This window comes from Nicotiana tabacum, chromosome 2 (genome assembly GCF_000715075.1).
Source record: "Nicotiana tabacum cultivar K326 chromosome 2, ASM71507v2, whole genome shotgun sequence".
Taxonomy (NCBI): Eukaryota; Viridiplantae; Streptophyta; class Magnoliopsida; order Solanales; family Solanaceae; genus Nicotiana; species Nicotiana tabacum.
The window spans coordinates 70813191-70830595 of record NC_134081.1 but is presented as its reverse complement, the minus strand read 5'-3'; the positions used below and the strand labels follow the sequence as shown (position 1 = coordinate 70830595).

General features: G+C 37.2%; 1 protein-coding gene across 1 annotated transcript; it reads left to right on the top strand.

Annotated features, from left to right (window-relative positions):
• The first annotated feature begins 7428 nt into the window (after positions 1-7428).
• Positions 7429-16456, top strand: LOC107785863 (uncharacterized). Its single transcript, XM_016607255.2, has 5 exons — positions 7429-7906; positions 9380-10316; positions 10426-10521; positions 14876-15012; positions 15758-16456. Exons 1-5 carry the CDS (start codon positions 7671-7673, stop codon positions 15918-15920), a joined length of 1569 nt encoding a protein of 522 aa, XP_016462741.1. The 5' UTR covers positions 7429-7670; the 3' UTR covers positions 15921-16456.
• The last annotated feature ends 949 nt before the right edge of the window (positions 16457-17405 follow it).

The following is a 17405-nucleotide window of genomic DNA, read 5'->3' as shown; positions in this document are numbered from 1 at the left end:
AGGCATGAAGACCTCATGATTACTTACTCGGATTAATGAGTCACATTTAACGCTACCTGGGCACTCATCTCATAGGCTAAAACTCAATGTTTACAGCACGAAAATGGCTGAATATGCACAGAAAATATACAAGAATTATCAAATAAGCCTAACAGGTATAACTCCCTATTAATATTATTGTACAAATTAAATTTTACATAGGGAGAATTTTAAACTCATAAATATTTCACCACAAGGACCTCGTCCTTATATAATTTTCATCGTGGCTTGTATCCCGGTTTAAATATTTCACATCATATAAAAATGCAAGGATCCCGTCCTCAACTCCGAATCACAAGTATTTTGCACATTGTGCCAACTGAAATTTTAATTTTCTTTCTTTCTTCTTTTCAATATATTTCATAAACAGTTTTCACAACACATAATGAAACCTCATACCGGTAGGGCATAAAATTCATAAAAAATGGAATCAATTATTCCGAAACACATTAAACCCACTGTAATGAAAAATCAAAACTACATTTGGACGTATAGCCCTCAATGGTGTATAAAAATTAAATGACAGACACGGGCTCACATCTTCAAATCTCCCAACAGGGATAAACATATAAGTGGGTCACAAAATTCACGAAGCTCACCCATAAGCAGAGCATAATAGGAGGGCTCACCTCAATATTCAAAAACGAATCAAATTAAAAGAAAATATCCTATTATAACAGAATCAGGATCGTACTTGTAACAGCACCATCTGCTGTATCGGCCTAAGCCAAATCATAGTGATCATATCAACAGTTCGGGCCTCTACCTCTTAGGCGCCCTCTACCCGCCTGTCCTCCACCTCTAACTGACTGTGTACGTGGTGTATTAACTGGAATAAAGCTTGTAGCTTGAGTGCTCTGATGAAATCCACCCCTCCCAAGTCTGGGACAATCTCTCATGATGTGCCTAGTATCACCACATTCATAACAACCCCTCTGAGGTCGCGGTTGCTCGTACTGAGTCTGTGCCGGATAACTGGAATAACCATTATAGGAATCCCGTGCCGGTGTGCATCGTAAGAACTTACTGGAGCACTCAAAGTAATCTGATGTGCGGACTGAGCTGGCCGACTGCTCGAGCCTCCGCTATAATGGGTCCTAACTGAAGAGTAAAATTCACTGAACCCTCCAAATCTTCGAGACCTCTTGGCCTTCTTAGACTCCCTTTCCTTGCCTAAAACACCCTCAATCTTCCTTGCAATCTCCACTACTTGTTAAAATGGAGTATTAGTTTGCAACTCTCGAGCCATGCATATTTTAATATCATAATAGAGCCCCTCAATGAATCTGTGGACCCGTTCTCTAACTGTAGGAATCAAGAGAGGTTCATGATGGGCTAACTCACTGAACTTGATAGCATATTCTGACACTGTCATAGTGCCCTGACGCAACCGTTCAAACTCTGTGCGCCACGCATCTCGGAGAGTCTGGGGAACAAACTCTTTCAAGAACATTTCCGAAAATTGAGCCCAAGTTGGTGGTGTTGCATCGTCTGGTCTACCTTCTTCATAGATATTTCACTACTGATACGCTGCGCCTGACAGTTGAAATGTAGTAAAGGCAACTCCGCTCACTTCCACAATACTCATGGTGCAGAGAATACAGTGACAATTTCTAGAAATTCTTGGGCATCCTCTGTAGCTGTGCCACTGAAAGTAGGTGGACTATACCTCTTAAACCTTTCAAGTCTCTTTTGTTCTTTTTCTGATGCCTCTGGCCTGACCTCAGGCCGAACCGGAATAACAGGTTGTACCGGTATTTCCCCTGGAACCTGACCAACGTGAACCTGCTGCTCTGGAGTTGTGGTAGGAGTCTTAGCTACTCCCCAAATCTGCAAAATATTTGGTGCAACAGAGATCATTCCCGCCTGAGTTAATATACCAAACATACTCAGGAACTGTGCTAAAGTCTCCTGAAGTCTGGGGGTAACAATAGGTGCTTCTGGTACCTGTCCCCCAACTGGAGCTACTGGCGGTTACTCAACTGTTGTTCTGACAGGTGCTCCTGTCGCGGCACGTGCCCTTCCTCGACCTCTACCTCGGCCCCGGTCCCTTGCAGCCCTAGCAGTATGTGTGGATGTCTACTCAGCTAACCCGGTAGCACGTGTCCTCACCATCTGTGAGAGAATAGAGATACAAAGGCTCAAATTCTACAATCAACAAATTCGCACGACAGAAATGAAAGAAGTGAAAATTTCCTAACAGTTCTGTAGTCTCTCGAAGATAAGTACAGACGTCTCCGTACCGATCCGCAAGACTCTACTAGACTCGTTCGTGACTCGTAGAACCTATGAACCTAGAGCTCTGGTACCAACTTGTCACGACCCAAAATCCCACCACATGCGTCGTGATGGCACCTAGTCTCTAAGAGTAGGTAAGCCGATTTAAATTACATTTTGAAGCCATTTTTTTGAATATGAATTAAATAGGTAATCAAAACTAACAGCGGAAAAAATATGAATATACAACCTCCCAAGACTGGTAGTACTGAGTCACGAACTCTAACTGAATACATGGAATAATCTCAAGGATCGAATAATCAATACTGTTTGATTAATAATTAATAGTACAATAAAATAGAAAGACTCCAAGGGACTGCGACGACCAAGCAGCTCTACCTTGAATCCTTGCGATCACACGTTAACTCTGTCCGAGTCCGATATCTCCAACACCTGGCTCTGCACAAAAATGTGCAGAAGTGTAGTATGAGTACACCACGGTCGGTACCCAGTAAGTATCAAGACTAACCTTAGTGGAGTAGTGACGAGGTACAGTCGAGACACTCACTAGTCTAATAACCTGTACAATATAATATGCAAAAATAATAGGAAACAAATAACAATGATGACAACAATAATCAACTAGTGATATACACAGCAGGGTGACAAGAACACCATAAATATTGCGCAACAAAGAATGAATACAAATACAACCAATTAATCAAGTCCTTCGAATATAAATCTTTCCCCTATATGTTTTTCAAATAGAAATCTTCAGGATATAATACTTTCAAATAAATCTCTTTCCTTCAAATAAATATCTTTCAAATAAATCTCTTTCCTTCAAATAAATATCTTTCAATAAAATTCTTTCAAATAAATATCTTTCGAATAAAAGTCACCCTGTGACACAACATTTCAAAATCATAAAATACGGGTCTTAGCCCACTTTCATATTTTTACGGCACCTCGTGCCAATTTCTCTATCACAACCGCACGGATAACTCACGTGCCAAATGTCATCATCATTTAACCACGACACCTCGTGCCCACATTTCATATCACAACTGCACGGACAATTCACGTGCCAATATATCAATGTATATAAGATCCGCAAAATCAATTTATTTTCAATAAAGTAAGTTTACAAATTTTAAACCAAGTAAGAAATAATCAAAGAAATGAATTTATTTTTGAACTCATTTGGGTGAAGAAAATGATATTTCAATTAAAATGAAGCATCCGATGACTACTAATTTGGATGTAAAATTTATTAAATTAAAACATAATAGCAATTTCTTTTATTCGAAACAACTCAAATTTCAAAAATTAGTAAAAACCATAAACACAAATCCGCAGAGTCTTGTACAAAGAGCCAAAGCCAACACAGTACAACAAGGAATACAAAACACATAATAAAATCAAATAATACATCACGGAAGAACACACGAATTTACATATCGCAAAAAAATAAAATAACCAAAGGCAAATGCAACCATAGAAAAATATCAACAAAGGAAACTTCCGAGGTACCGCCTGGTATTCCCAAATCATAAATATCAGCAACAATAATGCCCTCAGGCTATCATAAGTCATCACAAATCAATCCCCGGCATAGCCCACCTTGTCTCGTCACGTGTGCAATAATAAAGTAAATGTCCGCCTTGTCTCGCCACACGCGCATAATAATATTCCCACCTTGTCTCGCCACATGCGCAAACCCACATATATATATAAATAGGCTGCCTTGTCACGCCGCATGTGCATAAATCAATAGTAATAATAGCAGGGCAGAAACCTCGTGCAAATACCCAAACATAACTCCCACAATATAACGTGCTAATATCACATCTCATAAACTGCACCTCAAGTGCTCAAATATTAAAACATATCACAGATTGCACATCAAATACTCAATTATTACAACTTATCACAGATTGCACATCAGGTGCTCAAATATTATAACTTATCACAAATTGCACATCAAGTACTCAAATATCACAACTTGCCACAAAAATCAACAATACCTTATTTTTCACAATAAGGAGCTCATGGCTCGACCATAATGTGCACAAAATCTTAATAAAATATTCGGAAGTGAACAATTCAACAAAATAATATTTCACATAAAAATCAAGGTGGCAATCATACTAAATTATCATGTAAAAACAATTTCAACAAACAAGGATCTAGGCATGACAAATAGAGGATTTAATAAGTGCCAAAAATTTCCAATTTAATACATAAGGGCGTCTAAGGATTTTTAATCAATGAAATTTATACATATAAACCAAGTACGTATTCGTCACCTCACGTACATAGTTTTCAATTACACAAATTACACATATGACTCACTACCTAAGGGGATATTCTCCCACTCGAGGTTAGGCAAGATACTTACCTCTAACCGTAAAATTATTTACTCTGTTGTGCCTTTGCAACGTGAGTTGGCCTCCGAAATCCCTGTATCGAGTCACAATTAATTCGATACATTCAACAAAATTTATATAATCAATCTCATAAGAAAATACTATATTTTTTAATAAAAATCCGAAATTAACCCAAAAATTACATGCGGGGCCCATGTCTCGGAAACCGGCGAAAGTTACAAAATACGAACACTCATTCACTCACGAGTCTAACCATACTAAAATCACTAAATTTCGATACCATTTCGTCCCTCAAATCGTGATTTTTTATTTTGAAAATTTTCTTCAAAAACCACTCTTTTCCTCAACTCAAAACACAAATTAAATGATAAAAATAAAGATAGAATCATGAAAATAATAAATTCTAGGTGAAGAACACTTACCCAATCGATTTGCTTGAAAAACCCACAAGAAATCGCTCAAAACCGAGCTATATAAGTCAAAATGTGATAAAAATGGCCTAACCCTCGATTTGGAAATCTTATATTCTGCCTAGGCCTGAAAGCATCGCGGTCGCAAAGAGGAAATGGCTACTGCCCGGAATGCATTACGCGATCACGTAAGGAACAGTGCAATCGCGAAGAGGGAAAAATTAACGGCCCAGAAACTGGGCTACGCAAACGCGTGAAACGGCACGCGAACGCGAAGAAGGGGGAAGGCAGGCTTACGCGATTGCGGAAGGAGTTATGCGAATGCGAAGAGTAACGACCTCCAGTGCTTAGGGCCTGGTTTCTACTACGCGAACGCGGACTGGGGGACGCGAACACGATGAAGAAAATGTGCAGAGCTAAGCGATCGCGAGGCGTATTACGCTAACGCGAAGAAGGAAATTGAGGCGGTCAGCAGAGACACTTCGCGAATGCGAAAGGATGTTCGCGATCGCGAAGAAGGACATCAGACATGAGAACCAGCTGTTCAAAAATAGAAGGAAATGGTCCGTAGCCTATCCGAAACACACCCGAGCCCCCCCGCGACCCTGTCTAAACACACAAACAAGTCCCATAACTTAACACAGACTCGCTCGAGGTCTCAAATCACATCAAACAACGCCGAAAATATAAATCGCACCACGAATCGAACTTATGAACTTTCAAATCTTCCGACTTCTAAAACTCGAGCCGAAACCTATCAAACCAACCCGGAATGACGTCAAATTTTGCAGGCAAATCCCAAATAATATAACGGAGTTGTTCCAACTCTCGGAATCGCATTCCGACCCCGATATCAAAAAGTCCACTTCCGGTCCAAAACTCCAAAAATTCGACTTTTGCCATTTCAAGCCTAAATCAGCTACAGACCTCAAATTCACAGTCCGGACATGCTCCTAAGTCCAAAATTACCCAACGGAGTTAATGAAACCGACGAAACTCCATTCCGGAATAGTCCTCATACAGTTCCGATTACGGTCAAAGTCCTAAGACTTAAGCTTCTGTTTTAAGGACCAAGTGTCCCAAATCACTCTGAATCATCCAGTAACTGAATTCAATGATGCACGCAAGTCAATACACATAATACAAAGCTGCTCAGGGCCTTATGCCGCCGAACGGGGCTTAAGTTCTTAAAACGACAAATCGGATCGTTACATTAGAGTTAATAAACTCAATTGCATCTTCGAAAGCTCTAATCTCCTCATACTCATATTGTTTAGAAATCATTAATTCAATGATAAAAATTTATTCGTGCACAGTGTTTACACTAAATTATATTATGGTAAACTAATTTAATAAAGTGAAACAGATATTAGTAATACATGTCATGCATCTATTAACTTTGTGCAAATACTCAATTCGAGTAAGTTTTGACCTTGACTCAAACTCATAGCTATTTATACAAATCATACGAAACTTTTAATTTGTTGATATAGAGAGAGCCCGTTCGTAATATCAGATTGTAAATAGCTGATAAGTTTGAAGTGTTGAAAAATATTTTTAATTGCTAAAACTGATTTTTTAAAAAAGCATTTATATATTTGGATAAAAGTGCTAAAACGGATAATAAACAGTTAATGTATTTGCTAAAATAGTGATGTGAAGTTATTCTTTTGTCAAAATGACTAAAATATCCTTAAAAACCTTACAAAATACTACTATAAATTAAAAAGTTTCTTTGTAAAGAAAATAATGAATAATGAATATGGAATGAAGAGAAAGTTAGAAAATTTATTTTGGGAAAAGTATTTTGTGAATTAGAAAATATTATTAAGGATAAACTAGTAAAAGTCTTGGTCAAACTAAAAGTGCTTATAAGCTCAAAAGTCATAAGTTGGGGTTGACCAATTTATGATATGATTGATATTTAATAAATACGTAAATAAACCAAAAAATACTTAAAAATCAGTTTGACCAATTTATAAGTTTAGCCGAGTAACATAATAGTCTTCTACGTGATAGGTGTTAGTTTGATTTCCGATACCCCATTTTCAACTCTTTATTCTCAATCCCCCGTCTAGTGAAAAAAGTTACTTACAGCAGGAGTTCCCGTGCAATCATAATTATAATATAATTTTAAAATATTACTTATTCCATCTCAATTTATATAGCATATTTGATCAAATATAAAGTTTAAGAAAGAAAAATTTAAAATTGTGATCTAAAATAACTTATAAGTATTTATGAGGTTATAAATTATTGTATTAATGAGAAATGAAAAGTTTAAAATTAACTATTTTTAAATATACAAAGATTAACTCTTTAAAAAAATAATTGTAGCACATAAAATTGGACAATAAATAACACAAAAAAATGAGAGTACGTTGCTTTAAGCATAAGCCGCCAACAACCGATAAGCACTCGTGTCATCGTTTGTTAATTGCAACCAGATCCAGTACTTGCACCACGCGCTTCACAGGCGCGTAAAAACCAACATCGTCACCGGTAACCGATTTAAATTTCCGATATCCTCTCTCTCTCTCTAACCTCCACCAAACTTGCCGATCTATTCTCTCTCCTCTCTCTCATTTCTTCGCCTGGCTTTGCGCCTTCATCCATGGGCACTACTATTTCAGTTCAATGCTTACTCACTGTACTAGTACAACTACTATTACTATCAGTCTTCAGATCAGTAGAATCCTCAATTCACACCTACGACAGAGATCCGTTTAGAGAAGTCGGAAATGCTTACCTTGTCTCCGGCGGAAGTGAAGGCGTCGCCGCCTCCCGCTTCATTCCTCCGCCGCGTCGCGCATTTCGATCCTCTGCCCACGACGGACTGTCTTATATCAGGTATCCAGTAACTGTAGATTAGTTGAGCTCAGTCACCATTCTTATTAAAAAATAATATTCTTATGTGTGTATAATATCTACAGAAAAATTTAAAATTATGTATACTAAGAGGAATATTGCACTGTTTTAGGATCCACCTTTGTAGCTGGTTGATTCATAATTGCAAATGTATATATGTTATATACACTGTAACTACTGAGCTGGTTGATATATGCAGCAGTGGCGGAGCTAGGACTTTAAATAAGGGAGTCAAAATATAAAAAAGTAAACACATGAAGAAACCAGAGGATTCAACATATAGTATATATACAACAACAATAAACCCAGTGTAATCCCACAAGTGGGAACATATACTATATATACATTAAGAAAAAAATGAACTACCTACATCGTGTAATTTTATGGTGAAGACATGTCAAATGACTCCTCTTGGACAAGAGTAGCTCCGCCCTTGTACATTGTTGTAATGTATATATGTTAGGTACATTGTAACCACTGACTTTAAATCCTAGATCCACCTCCAGCTGGTTGATACGTGATTGCTGGTTTATGTATGTATATGAGAGATTGCCAGTAAATTTTATGGAAAAAATGGTCAGATCTAAACTGATATTTGGTCTGCATGTTTTTATCAAATTTCCTGATGATCTATTGTGATGTTGGAGCGATTTAAGGAATGAAACTGAAAGATGAATTTTTGAGTTGTCATGCTGAAGGCACAATCTTACAAATACAAAACTCCAAGAGATGCCATATCAAACAAGCTGGTGCCGTAGTGCCAGGGTTTCTCTCCCCTTGAATCTGAAGTTGGGAGGTTGAGTCAAGATTATAGTTAATTCAAATAGTTTGAGCAAATTAGCTACTCCCTCTGTCCCGAAAAGAATGACATGAAAAGGAGTATGAGAGTCCCAAAAGAATGTACAAGAGTCAAGACATACACATTTTTGGTGTGAATTCAGACGTTAATTGCCCGGCCCAAAAAGAAAATCACTAATTAGAAGCTATGTAAAAGTACTAGAAATCACAGACCTCTATAAATCACAAATCTCTATAGTTAAAATATTTGGAAATGTTTAAAACATCATAATCAAATGTAGAAATTGTTTGGTTCCTAAATAGTAGGAGTGCCTTATAAAATGGGACACAGGGAGTATCTTATTTTAGAGTTAGCTATGGGCTAGTTATTGAAGTTGTTTGACTGGCTTGATCAGTGCTATATTAGTAATGGAGGCCTAATATAATGGCTTGAGTGGGAAAGCGACGGTGTCAACGGGAAATATTATACAATACAGTAGAATGATTTTTCTAAATTATATGTCTGAGAGCGAGCTGAACATAGTGAATTGCACCAGCTCTCTGTGATTAGATTGTGGGAAAAATAAAACAAGCCACAGTTATCACTGTTAGTTTTTTGGCTCAGTGACATTGTTTGTAACCTATTGCATTAGTATCTGATAATTTGAACATATATAGGTTTGATAATATCACATTTTGGAGAAGTAAAGCAGCTGCAAACCGGAATCCAACTATGGCATATAATAGTGGGTTGGTTCAGATCATAATATTTGAGGCTGCAGACCGTGACAATATTGGTGGTTCACCATATAGTGGACAAAGGTCCATTTGTTGCACCGCTGATCTTGCTAAACTTGAAGGTTGCAAACAAGGGGAAGTCATTAGAACACCTTCAGCAACAGATGCTAATTGGCCGATGGTGTTGAATGTAAACTTTAGAGGAAGGCAGTTATCAGCCCAATTGAAGAAGAAGGAGGTTTACATAAAAAAGACTGGGATGTATAATCTCTTCTTCATCTCATGTGATCCTAAGCTTAAGGGAATGAAGGTGTCTGGAAGGACAGTGTGGAAAAATCCTGATGGATATTTGCCTGGTCGAATGTCACCCCTAATGAAGTTTTATGCTATAATGACCGTAGCATATATACTTCTTGCTGGAATCTGGTGTCTTCAGTATGTCAGATACCGGCAGGACGTTCTGCCGCTCCAATACTGCATCACTGGGGTTATTGCCCTTGGGTTGTTGGAGATGATATTTTGGTACTTTGATTATGCTTATTTCAACAATACTGGTACAAGGCCTGTGGGACTCACGACTTGGGTTGTTATAATTGGAGCTATAAGGAGAACTGTATCACGCCTTCTTATTCTTTCTATCTCAATGGGTTATGGTGTTGTTCGTCCTACCCTTGGTGGTCTCACCACTAAGGTGCTCCTTCTTGGAATAACTTATTTTGTGGCATCTATACTGCTAAACATTACCGAATATGTTGGTACAATAAATGACATTGCAGGGCGGGCAAGAGTCCTGTTGGTCCTTCCTGATGCATTATTAGATGCATTTTTGATCTTATGGATTTTCACTTCTCTTTCTAAGACACTGGAGCAGCTGCAGGTATCATCTTACTGTTTGTATTGAATTTGTGTACAACTACATTTTGCATTTGTCTCATCTCCTTTTTTTCATACAATATCTGAGTCTCACAAGATTTTGTTTTTGTCAGGCAAAGAGGAGTTCTGTGAAGTTGGATATTTACAGACAATTTTCAAATGCATTAGCAATCACTGTCATTGCTTCAGTTGCATGGATAGGATACGAGGTTTGTATTTGATGCATATAAGTTAAATCAATAGGGTCTGTTTAATTTTGATCGCCATGAGGCTTGTTCCACAATTTTTTTGTCTTTTCTGAAGACTAAATTGTCACAATTTGGTAAACTTGTTTCTTAATGCTTTAAAGTGGCTTGAACATGTGCATATATATACCCCTTGAAAGACTTTCATGGATTGAGGTGCGGTCCACTGCGTCATGGATATGGAGTTTAAGTAGGTATAGAGATTGGTTCTATTGTGTTTTCCTTGCTTAAAAGGCTCGCTAAATGTCTTGCTGCAAATAAACTACTATTACAAAATAAGAAAAAGTATTTTAAAAAGTTCCTGAAGATATTACCACTTATGGAGAAAAACATCTACTGAGTAGTGAAGGCTCTTGCAGAATGTTTACTAAAGTAATTCTCTAGAGTTTTTTTGCATTCTGCAACCCAAATATTTGTACCCGCTGTACTTTTGCCTCCTATTCTCGTTTTTCAATCCATTTTTCCATAACCTCTTTTTGCTTGCAAAACCACCAATATGCTATATATCTGCTCAAAATGTTGACCAGATTAACGTGGAAATACTACCCCAGAAAACTAGTTTCACCACATCTAATACCCAGATCATCATCTGTTCTCTCCACGATTACCCTTCACTGCATTCAAGATCCAATTGGGAGAAAAGAGATAGAAGACATGGATTAACTTTTGAGATGCTATTAGAGTTACGAAGAATGAAATTTGTTTTTATTGGGTAGTGACCCTTCTTCTCTTTGGGAAATTTTTACATGTCAAAACCTAGCATTTAGTAGTTTTACGAGAAAATAAAGAGGTTGGCGTGATATTGTTAAAAGAAAGGACAAATGATTTTGTGAAAAGTACAAAAAAGAGTGCATACCTTAAGGGTGGCATCTCGTTCACTAGAAATATGTGCTATCACGACACTCATCAATGTTTCTCTTTGTAGCGAATGATTTTAGATTTATGTAATAGATGAAGTGTATGGTTAATGCTTTAAAAAACTTAGAGATTGTTCTTTCTCCTAACTGATCAGACTACCGCTTCTCTGCTGTGACCTCCTGAAATCATCAAGTCAGTATTTTCATGAAATCGAGAAGAATATTAATGACACTTCTCTTGGAACCTTCTCTGCTGTGATTTCCTGAAAATACCAAATCGATATTTTCGTAAAATCGAAATATTAATGACATCTCTCTTGTGACTTTTTTTTAATAGATAAATAACTCTTAAGACTCGTTCTTTTCTTCTCTGCTTATTTCTGTGAGTTACAAATACAGCAGGAGCAAACTCCTTGCGCTGCCTCACTGTCTGTGCATCCTCTAGTTTCAGTCCTTATCCAAAATTGAGCACAAAGAAGTCGCAAAAGTTTTCTCGTCTATGCAAATGCTGTTTCTGTTTCTGGCATCTGTTCACAGAGGTGAATGATGTATATGGTTGAGGAAAAGACATCGTGAAATAGAACAAATGTTACATTCCAATAACACATCACTGATAATCCATCTAGAAATATAAACTGTTGAAGACATAATTAAGTAAATAAAAATATACTTTCTCTAAAAGTTTAAGTTTTTAGATCATTAGATGAGATGGCCACACACTTCAACATAGATCAGAGCTAGGCCCATCACAATTCTTGGCTATCCGATGTTCGGCCCTCATATTATGTTGTCCGCGCTCCAATTGGCAGGCTTGGGCGCGCAAAAGTGGGGTGGGGGAGGAGGGGTTTGTTGAGTTCCCCTACATCGGTTGTGGAATGTGGATTTGGTCTCCTTTTATAGTCTTGGGCAATTCTTCATCTCATGAGCTAGATTTTGGTGTTGAGTTAGACCCAAAGTCCATTTCTTATCATGGTATCAGAGCATGCAGAGGTCCTGAGTTTGCATCTCACCGCCACCTATTAGGTGGGGTGGAGCGTGGGGAGTTGAAGACATAATTAAGTAAATAAAAGTGTGCTCTCCGTGTATCATCTTAAGCATTTAGATGAGATGGTCACAAACTTCAACATAAATTGATGCAGAAGTGAAATTTGAACTGTGTAGTTATTATCAGGGTAGTTACTGAAAATTATTTCAAATCTCTTGTGCTTTCAACACAATGCCACCTAAGAGACGAATAAATTCTTTCAGATAAGTGAACAATTGTTGACTTATCTCTGGAAGATACTCAGGTCATAATTTCTCATAGGAATGGTGCATTTAGAACGCGATTTCGGGCATTCTAGGCTAACTAATTTAGTGAAGCGGAAAGGAGAAGCTAGAAATCTCTTATACGGAACAATACGGTCCCGTTGTTTTGATTAAAGCTTGTTAGTTGGCTGTGATTTTGCCTGGAAAAGGCTTGGGTAGGGTCAGTTTGTTTGGCGCTGAGAGGCTGTCATCGACTCAGAAGAATTCTTGAAGAATTCCAAGAGACGTTGTAAAATCAATAGTAGTCAATAAAGCTAATATATTTCACCTGAATTACTAGACTTTTTATCTTTTGATAGCCAGAGAGTATTGAATTAGAAGTAACCAAAGATTTCATTATTGTCTCGTTGTCGCGCTCTACTATTTTACCTGTTTACTATGAGCTATGCAACTTTGACATAGTAATTAATTCTAAAGGGGGTTCTCAGTAATTTTTATTTTAAGGGGACTTGGCAATGTTGTTTCAACAGATCTGAAATGTGTGCAAGTTTTGGGGTAATTTCTTGATTTGTGAAAGGGGAAAAAAAAAAGAATATACTGTTCCAGGTAATCCAAAAAGAATTAGTAGTTTTCTTTTGTCATGACTACTTTGTACCCTAAGTTTCAGCATTCAAATGTATTTTGTTTAGGGGAAAAAAGAAACCGGTTCCATAGTATTTCTTCTGTCAGCCAGCTAACTGGAAGTCCCTTATTAATTTGCACATACATCATCCCCGCTAGAGGTATACTAAGGACCCGTTTGGCCATAAATTTTGCCAAAATAAACTTGGGTTTTATTTGGCAAACACATGTTTGGCCATAGATTTTGCCTACATTTTGGCCAAATCCCAAAACCCAAAACCAGCTCAATAACTGGTTTTGGGCCAAAATATCACTATTATATTTTTTTAAAATTGCCTCAAACTTTTGTATTTTATAAAAGAGCCCACCATTTATTATTTTGTAACGATGTTGCTTCGTCTTCTCGGTCTCGTCTGATAGTATATCATATAGTTCATTATAAAAATGATAATTTTGTATCAAATTTATTTATGTTCAGGACTATGGTTTGCGATAATATAATGAATGTTATTGATAATGGTATTGTTGGGTATTTGTGATAGTTTTTAGAACTTGTGGGTATAAGTCATGTTTCATATTTTTTCAAACCAAACTTCACCCAAAACAGATGTCCAAACACATTTTCATCTTCAAACCAAACTTCACCCAAATCAAATTTTTCAAAATAAATTTGGGAATCTATGGCCAAACGCTAGCTAAATCTCTCAGTTTGTCATAACCAATTTCTTACATGAGGAATTTGCAGAATATATTTGATGTAAAGTTTGTGAAATGTGACTATGGTCGAGGGTTGCTGGTGTAATCTTAAAAAGCAAAAATTATTATAGTGATATCTATCTTGCACTGAGTTCTAATAATTGCTTTTTTCATATGGAAACAATAAATGTTGAGCAAACTACACTAGCGCCAGTGATACCTTAATCACATGGTAACACTCCTATGTGCGCAATCCTCTTAAAAAGAAATACTACTTGTGGTCAAGACCCTAGCCATGGAGGAAGTGGTAGGGAAACATCTGAAATTTGGCAATACTTTTCAAAATCAATTGATAAAAAGGATGAACTGAGGGTAAAATACAATTACTATTGCCAAGTAAGCTGTAAGTAGTGTATGCCCTTGTGGTTGCTATTCTTCTTCAGGGAGGGAAACTCATTGTGTCAGACCTTCTCCTTGAAGGCTCCTTCTATGGTCTGTTGACAAGAGAGGGATAGCCTAGTTGAAAAAACCCTCCACTTACAACCCTGAGATTGGGGGTTTGATTCTCCACGTGGAAAAGCCACTGTTGGCAACGGGAGAAATGCGGGCTTTATGTGTTCGGATTTACTGTATCAATAGAAAAGAAGTACCGATTTGTTTGATCTATGGCACCAGTAATCGCCTGGGAGACGGAATTCGTTTTAGAAGAAGCTTTACTGCTGTTACCAGCTCCATTTGGTTGGTATATTCTCTTTCATTTTTCCCCATCATCATATCCAAGTATTCTGAATAATATGTATGCTGAATGTTGATGGCCTTCCCTTTAATTCTGGATGAATGTTGTGGGGATTCTTGCAACCTGCAAAATCTTACTTCATCTAGTTCCTTTCCTGCAGGTTTACTTCAAAGCAACAGATCCCTTCAATGAGAGGTGGCAGGGAGGTTGGATCATCACTGCTTTCTGGGATATTCTTGCATTTGGACTGCTGTGTGTCATCTGCTACCTATGGGCACCATCTCAGAGCTCTCAACGGTAGGTATTCTGGAACAATTATAAGTAGCCTTTGTTCTTTTATCTTGCGTAATCAAGTAAAGCATTTGGTGAAGGAAGAGAAAATATGGTTAGGTATTTATTGCCTGAAAGATTGAATGCAACATACAGATTATTTTGAAAAAGAGAATGCATCCCATTGTTGAAGTATGTGACCATCTCATCTAAAAGCTTAAGCTGCTAGAGAACACGCTTTTATTTACTTAATTATGTCTTCAACACGCCCCACTCATGTTCGGGCTTGATCTTTTTGATGAGCCAAGCACGTGGAAATTCTTTTTGATATTGGGTGGCGGTGAGACTCGGACCTTGCCTGCTCTGATACTATGCTGAAGTGTGTGACAATCTCATCTAAACGCTTAAGTTGTTGGAGAGTACTTAATTATGTCTTCAACACCTATATCCAAAAGCTCACAACTGCTCCATGTTTTTCCAGACACAATATCGATTTTGGATCTTCCAACTGTTACCAATCTCTAAAACTTACCATTTCTCAAAAGTTACCAGTCTTTTAAACTGTGGCAATTCATCAGGGTAACAATACAGCGAAGCTAGTTTTGCATGTTGTTGGAAGGCAGAAAATTTCTTTTCTCAAATTACAGCCAGACATTTTAACTAGATGCGAAATGTTTTAGAGTGTTTTTAAGATTCAGTTTTCTGGATTTTTATACCCTTCAACCTTTTACCATTTATTGCTTTTGACTGACGCACACAATTTTCATTCTAGTTATGCATACTCTGATGTGAGGGGTGAAGAGGACGACGAAGAAACTGAATCCTTATGCAAAGAAACTCCTAAAGGTGACATCAGTCTTATCAAAATGGATAGGAAGGAAGGTAGCGACAGTTCAGATGTAGAAGATGATATTCAAGAGGGTAAAAGGGAATGACTGGTGAAGTTGTTTGAAAGCTCGCTTTAAAGAGATCAATACCAAGATGAAGATCCACTAAACAGAATGATTGGCTCTGCTAAATGCATACTTCATAAATTAATTCATTGAATTTTTATTGAAGAGTGTTGCACGATTTTTGACAAACCACAGAAAAAAGAAATGTGTACATGGTTTGATTTGTCAAGAAGATGTTCATTTGAAAAATGAAAGCTGGAGATGAGCTGTGTCATACTTCGCATTGTAAGTAAGTAGTGACCATTTTTCACCTCACGTGTGAACTTCATATGTATTGTTCATTTCTAGAAGAATTTGAAAAATGCTTTCCAAAAAGGTCAACTACTTGAGGGACCATCTCATATTTAGTGGCAGTTTTGTTCAGTCATTCTATCTAAAACTCAAGGGTGAATCAGTTAAATGCGGTTGTTTACATGTTTGTCTTTTCTTTTCTTTTGTTCCTGTAACATTGAAAAATAAGTTGATTATGCAAAACTCTTGTATATTTGTAATATAAACTTGTATCTTAATGTTTTCCACACATAACTTGACATTTTAAAGTAGTTTAAAGTTTTTTTTAATTGATAATGGTGGTGTTAGAACCAACTTGTGTGCACACTTCAACTATTGGCACTTGCTACCTTCTACCTGCATAGATACTGAGATACTCTTGCACTAATGCCAAAGTAGATAAGATAAATTACCTAGCGTGTAGCTTAAAGTTTCTTTTTTACTGTCGAAGAAAAATGGAGAGTGAATTTTATCTTTGATTTTTAAATTAATAGGATTGCCGGAAGTATTTTTTATGCTAGTTGGGTTAGGGCATCAGGATGCTCGGACTTCTCCGAATTTCTGAACAGAAAATTTCAGTGGGTCTCCCTTTTAGGGTTGGTGTTTAACTTTTATCCTTGTTTTTTAAAGTTGTGCAAACATAGACCCATTCGGCAGAATTTTTCCTTATTATCTCCATTTTCTCTTTGAATGCCACAAACCCTTTCTCCTCTAAACCCCAACTCTACAGCCACCTCAAAAATCCAATATGACGGCTCTAGTCAACCAATGCATTTGATCCAGACCAACAACTAAAGACGAAAATGACACAGTCAAGCCTACTGTAGAGAAGAAGAGAGAAAATATCAAGAAAAGAACAAAACTATAGGAACTTTCATTTCAGCTGATGCTCAATTAATTCTCATGCAAATTGATAAACAAAACTTCATAAGTAATGAAATTAAGCACTAGAGATATACTTCCCCGTCGAGCTGTTCAAGTTTTGGTTTGTTGTATAGCTAATGCTTCAGACACCATTAGCACCAGGAAATCCCTACAAGATTCAGAAACTTGAGTCTTCCAATAATAAAAGATTAATATTCGAGCACTCCGATAAACTTGTGAGTAATTGACAAATATAGACAAGTTTTACCAATCCAACAAGACTTGTGAACAACTTATGAACAAAATAACACGAGATAAATTTTGCCTATTTTG

Bases quoted from the DNA above. Each gene is read 5' to 3' on its own strand.
- LOC107785863 (XM_016607255.2), top strand. From the start codon at position 7,671: ATGGGCACTACTATTTCAGTTCAATGCTTACTCACTGTACTAGTACAA. The intron at 7,907-9,379 runs GTATCCAGTAAC...GAACATATATAG, and splicing joins GACGGACTGTCTTATATCAG to GTTTGATAATATCACATTTT. The intron at 15,013-15,757 runs GTAGGTATTCTG...TTTTCATTCTAG, and splicing joins CCATCTCAGAGCTCTCAACG to TTATGCATACTCTGATGTGA.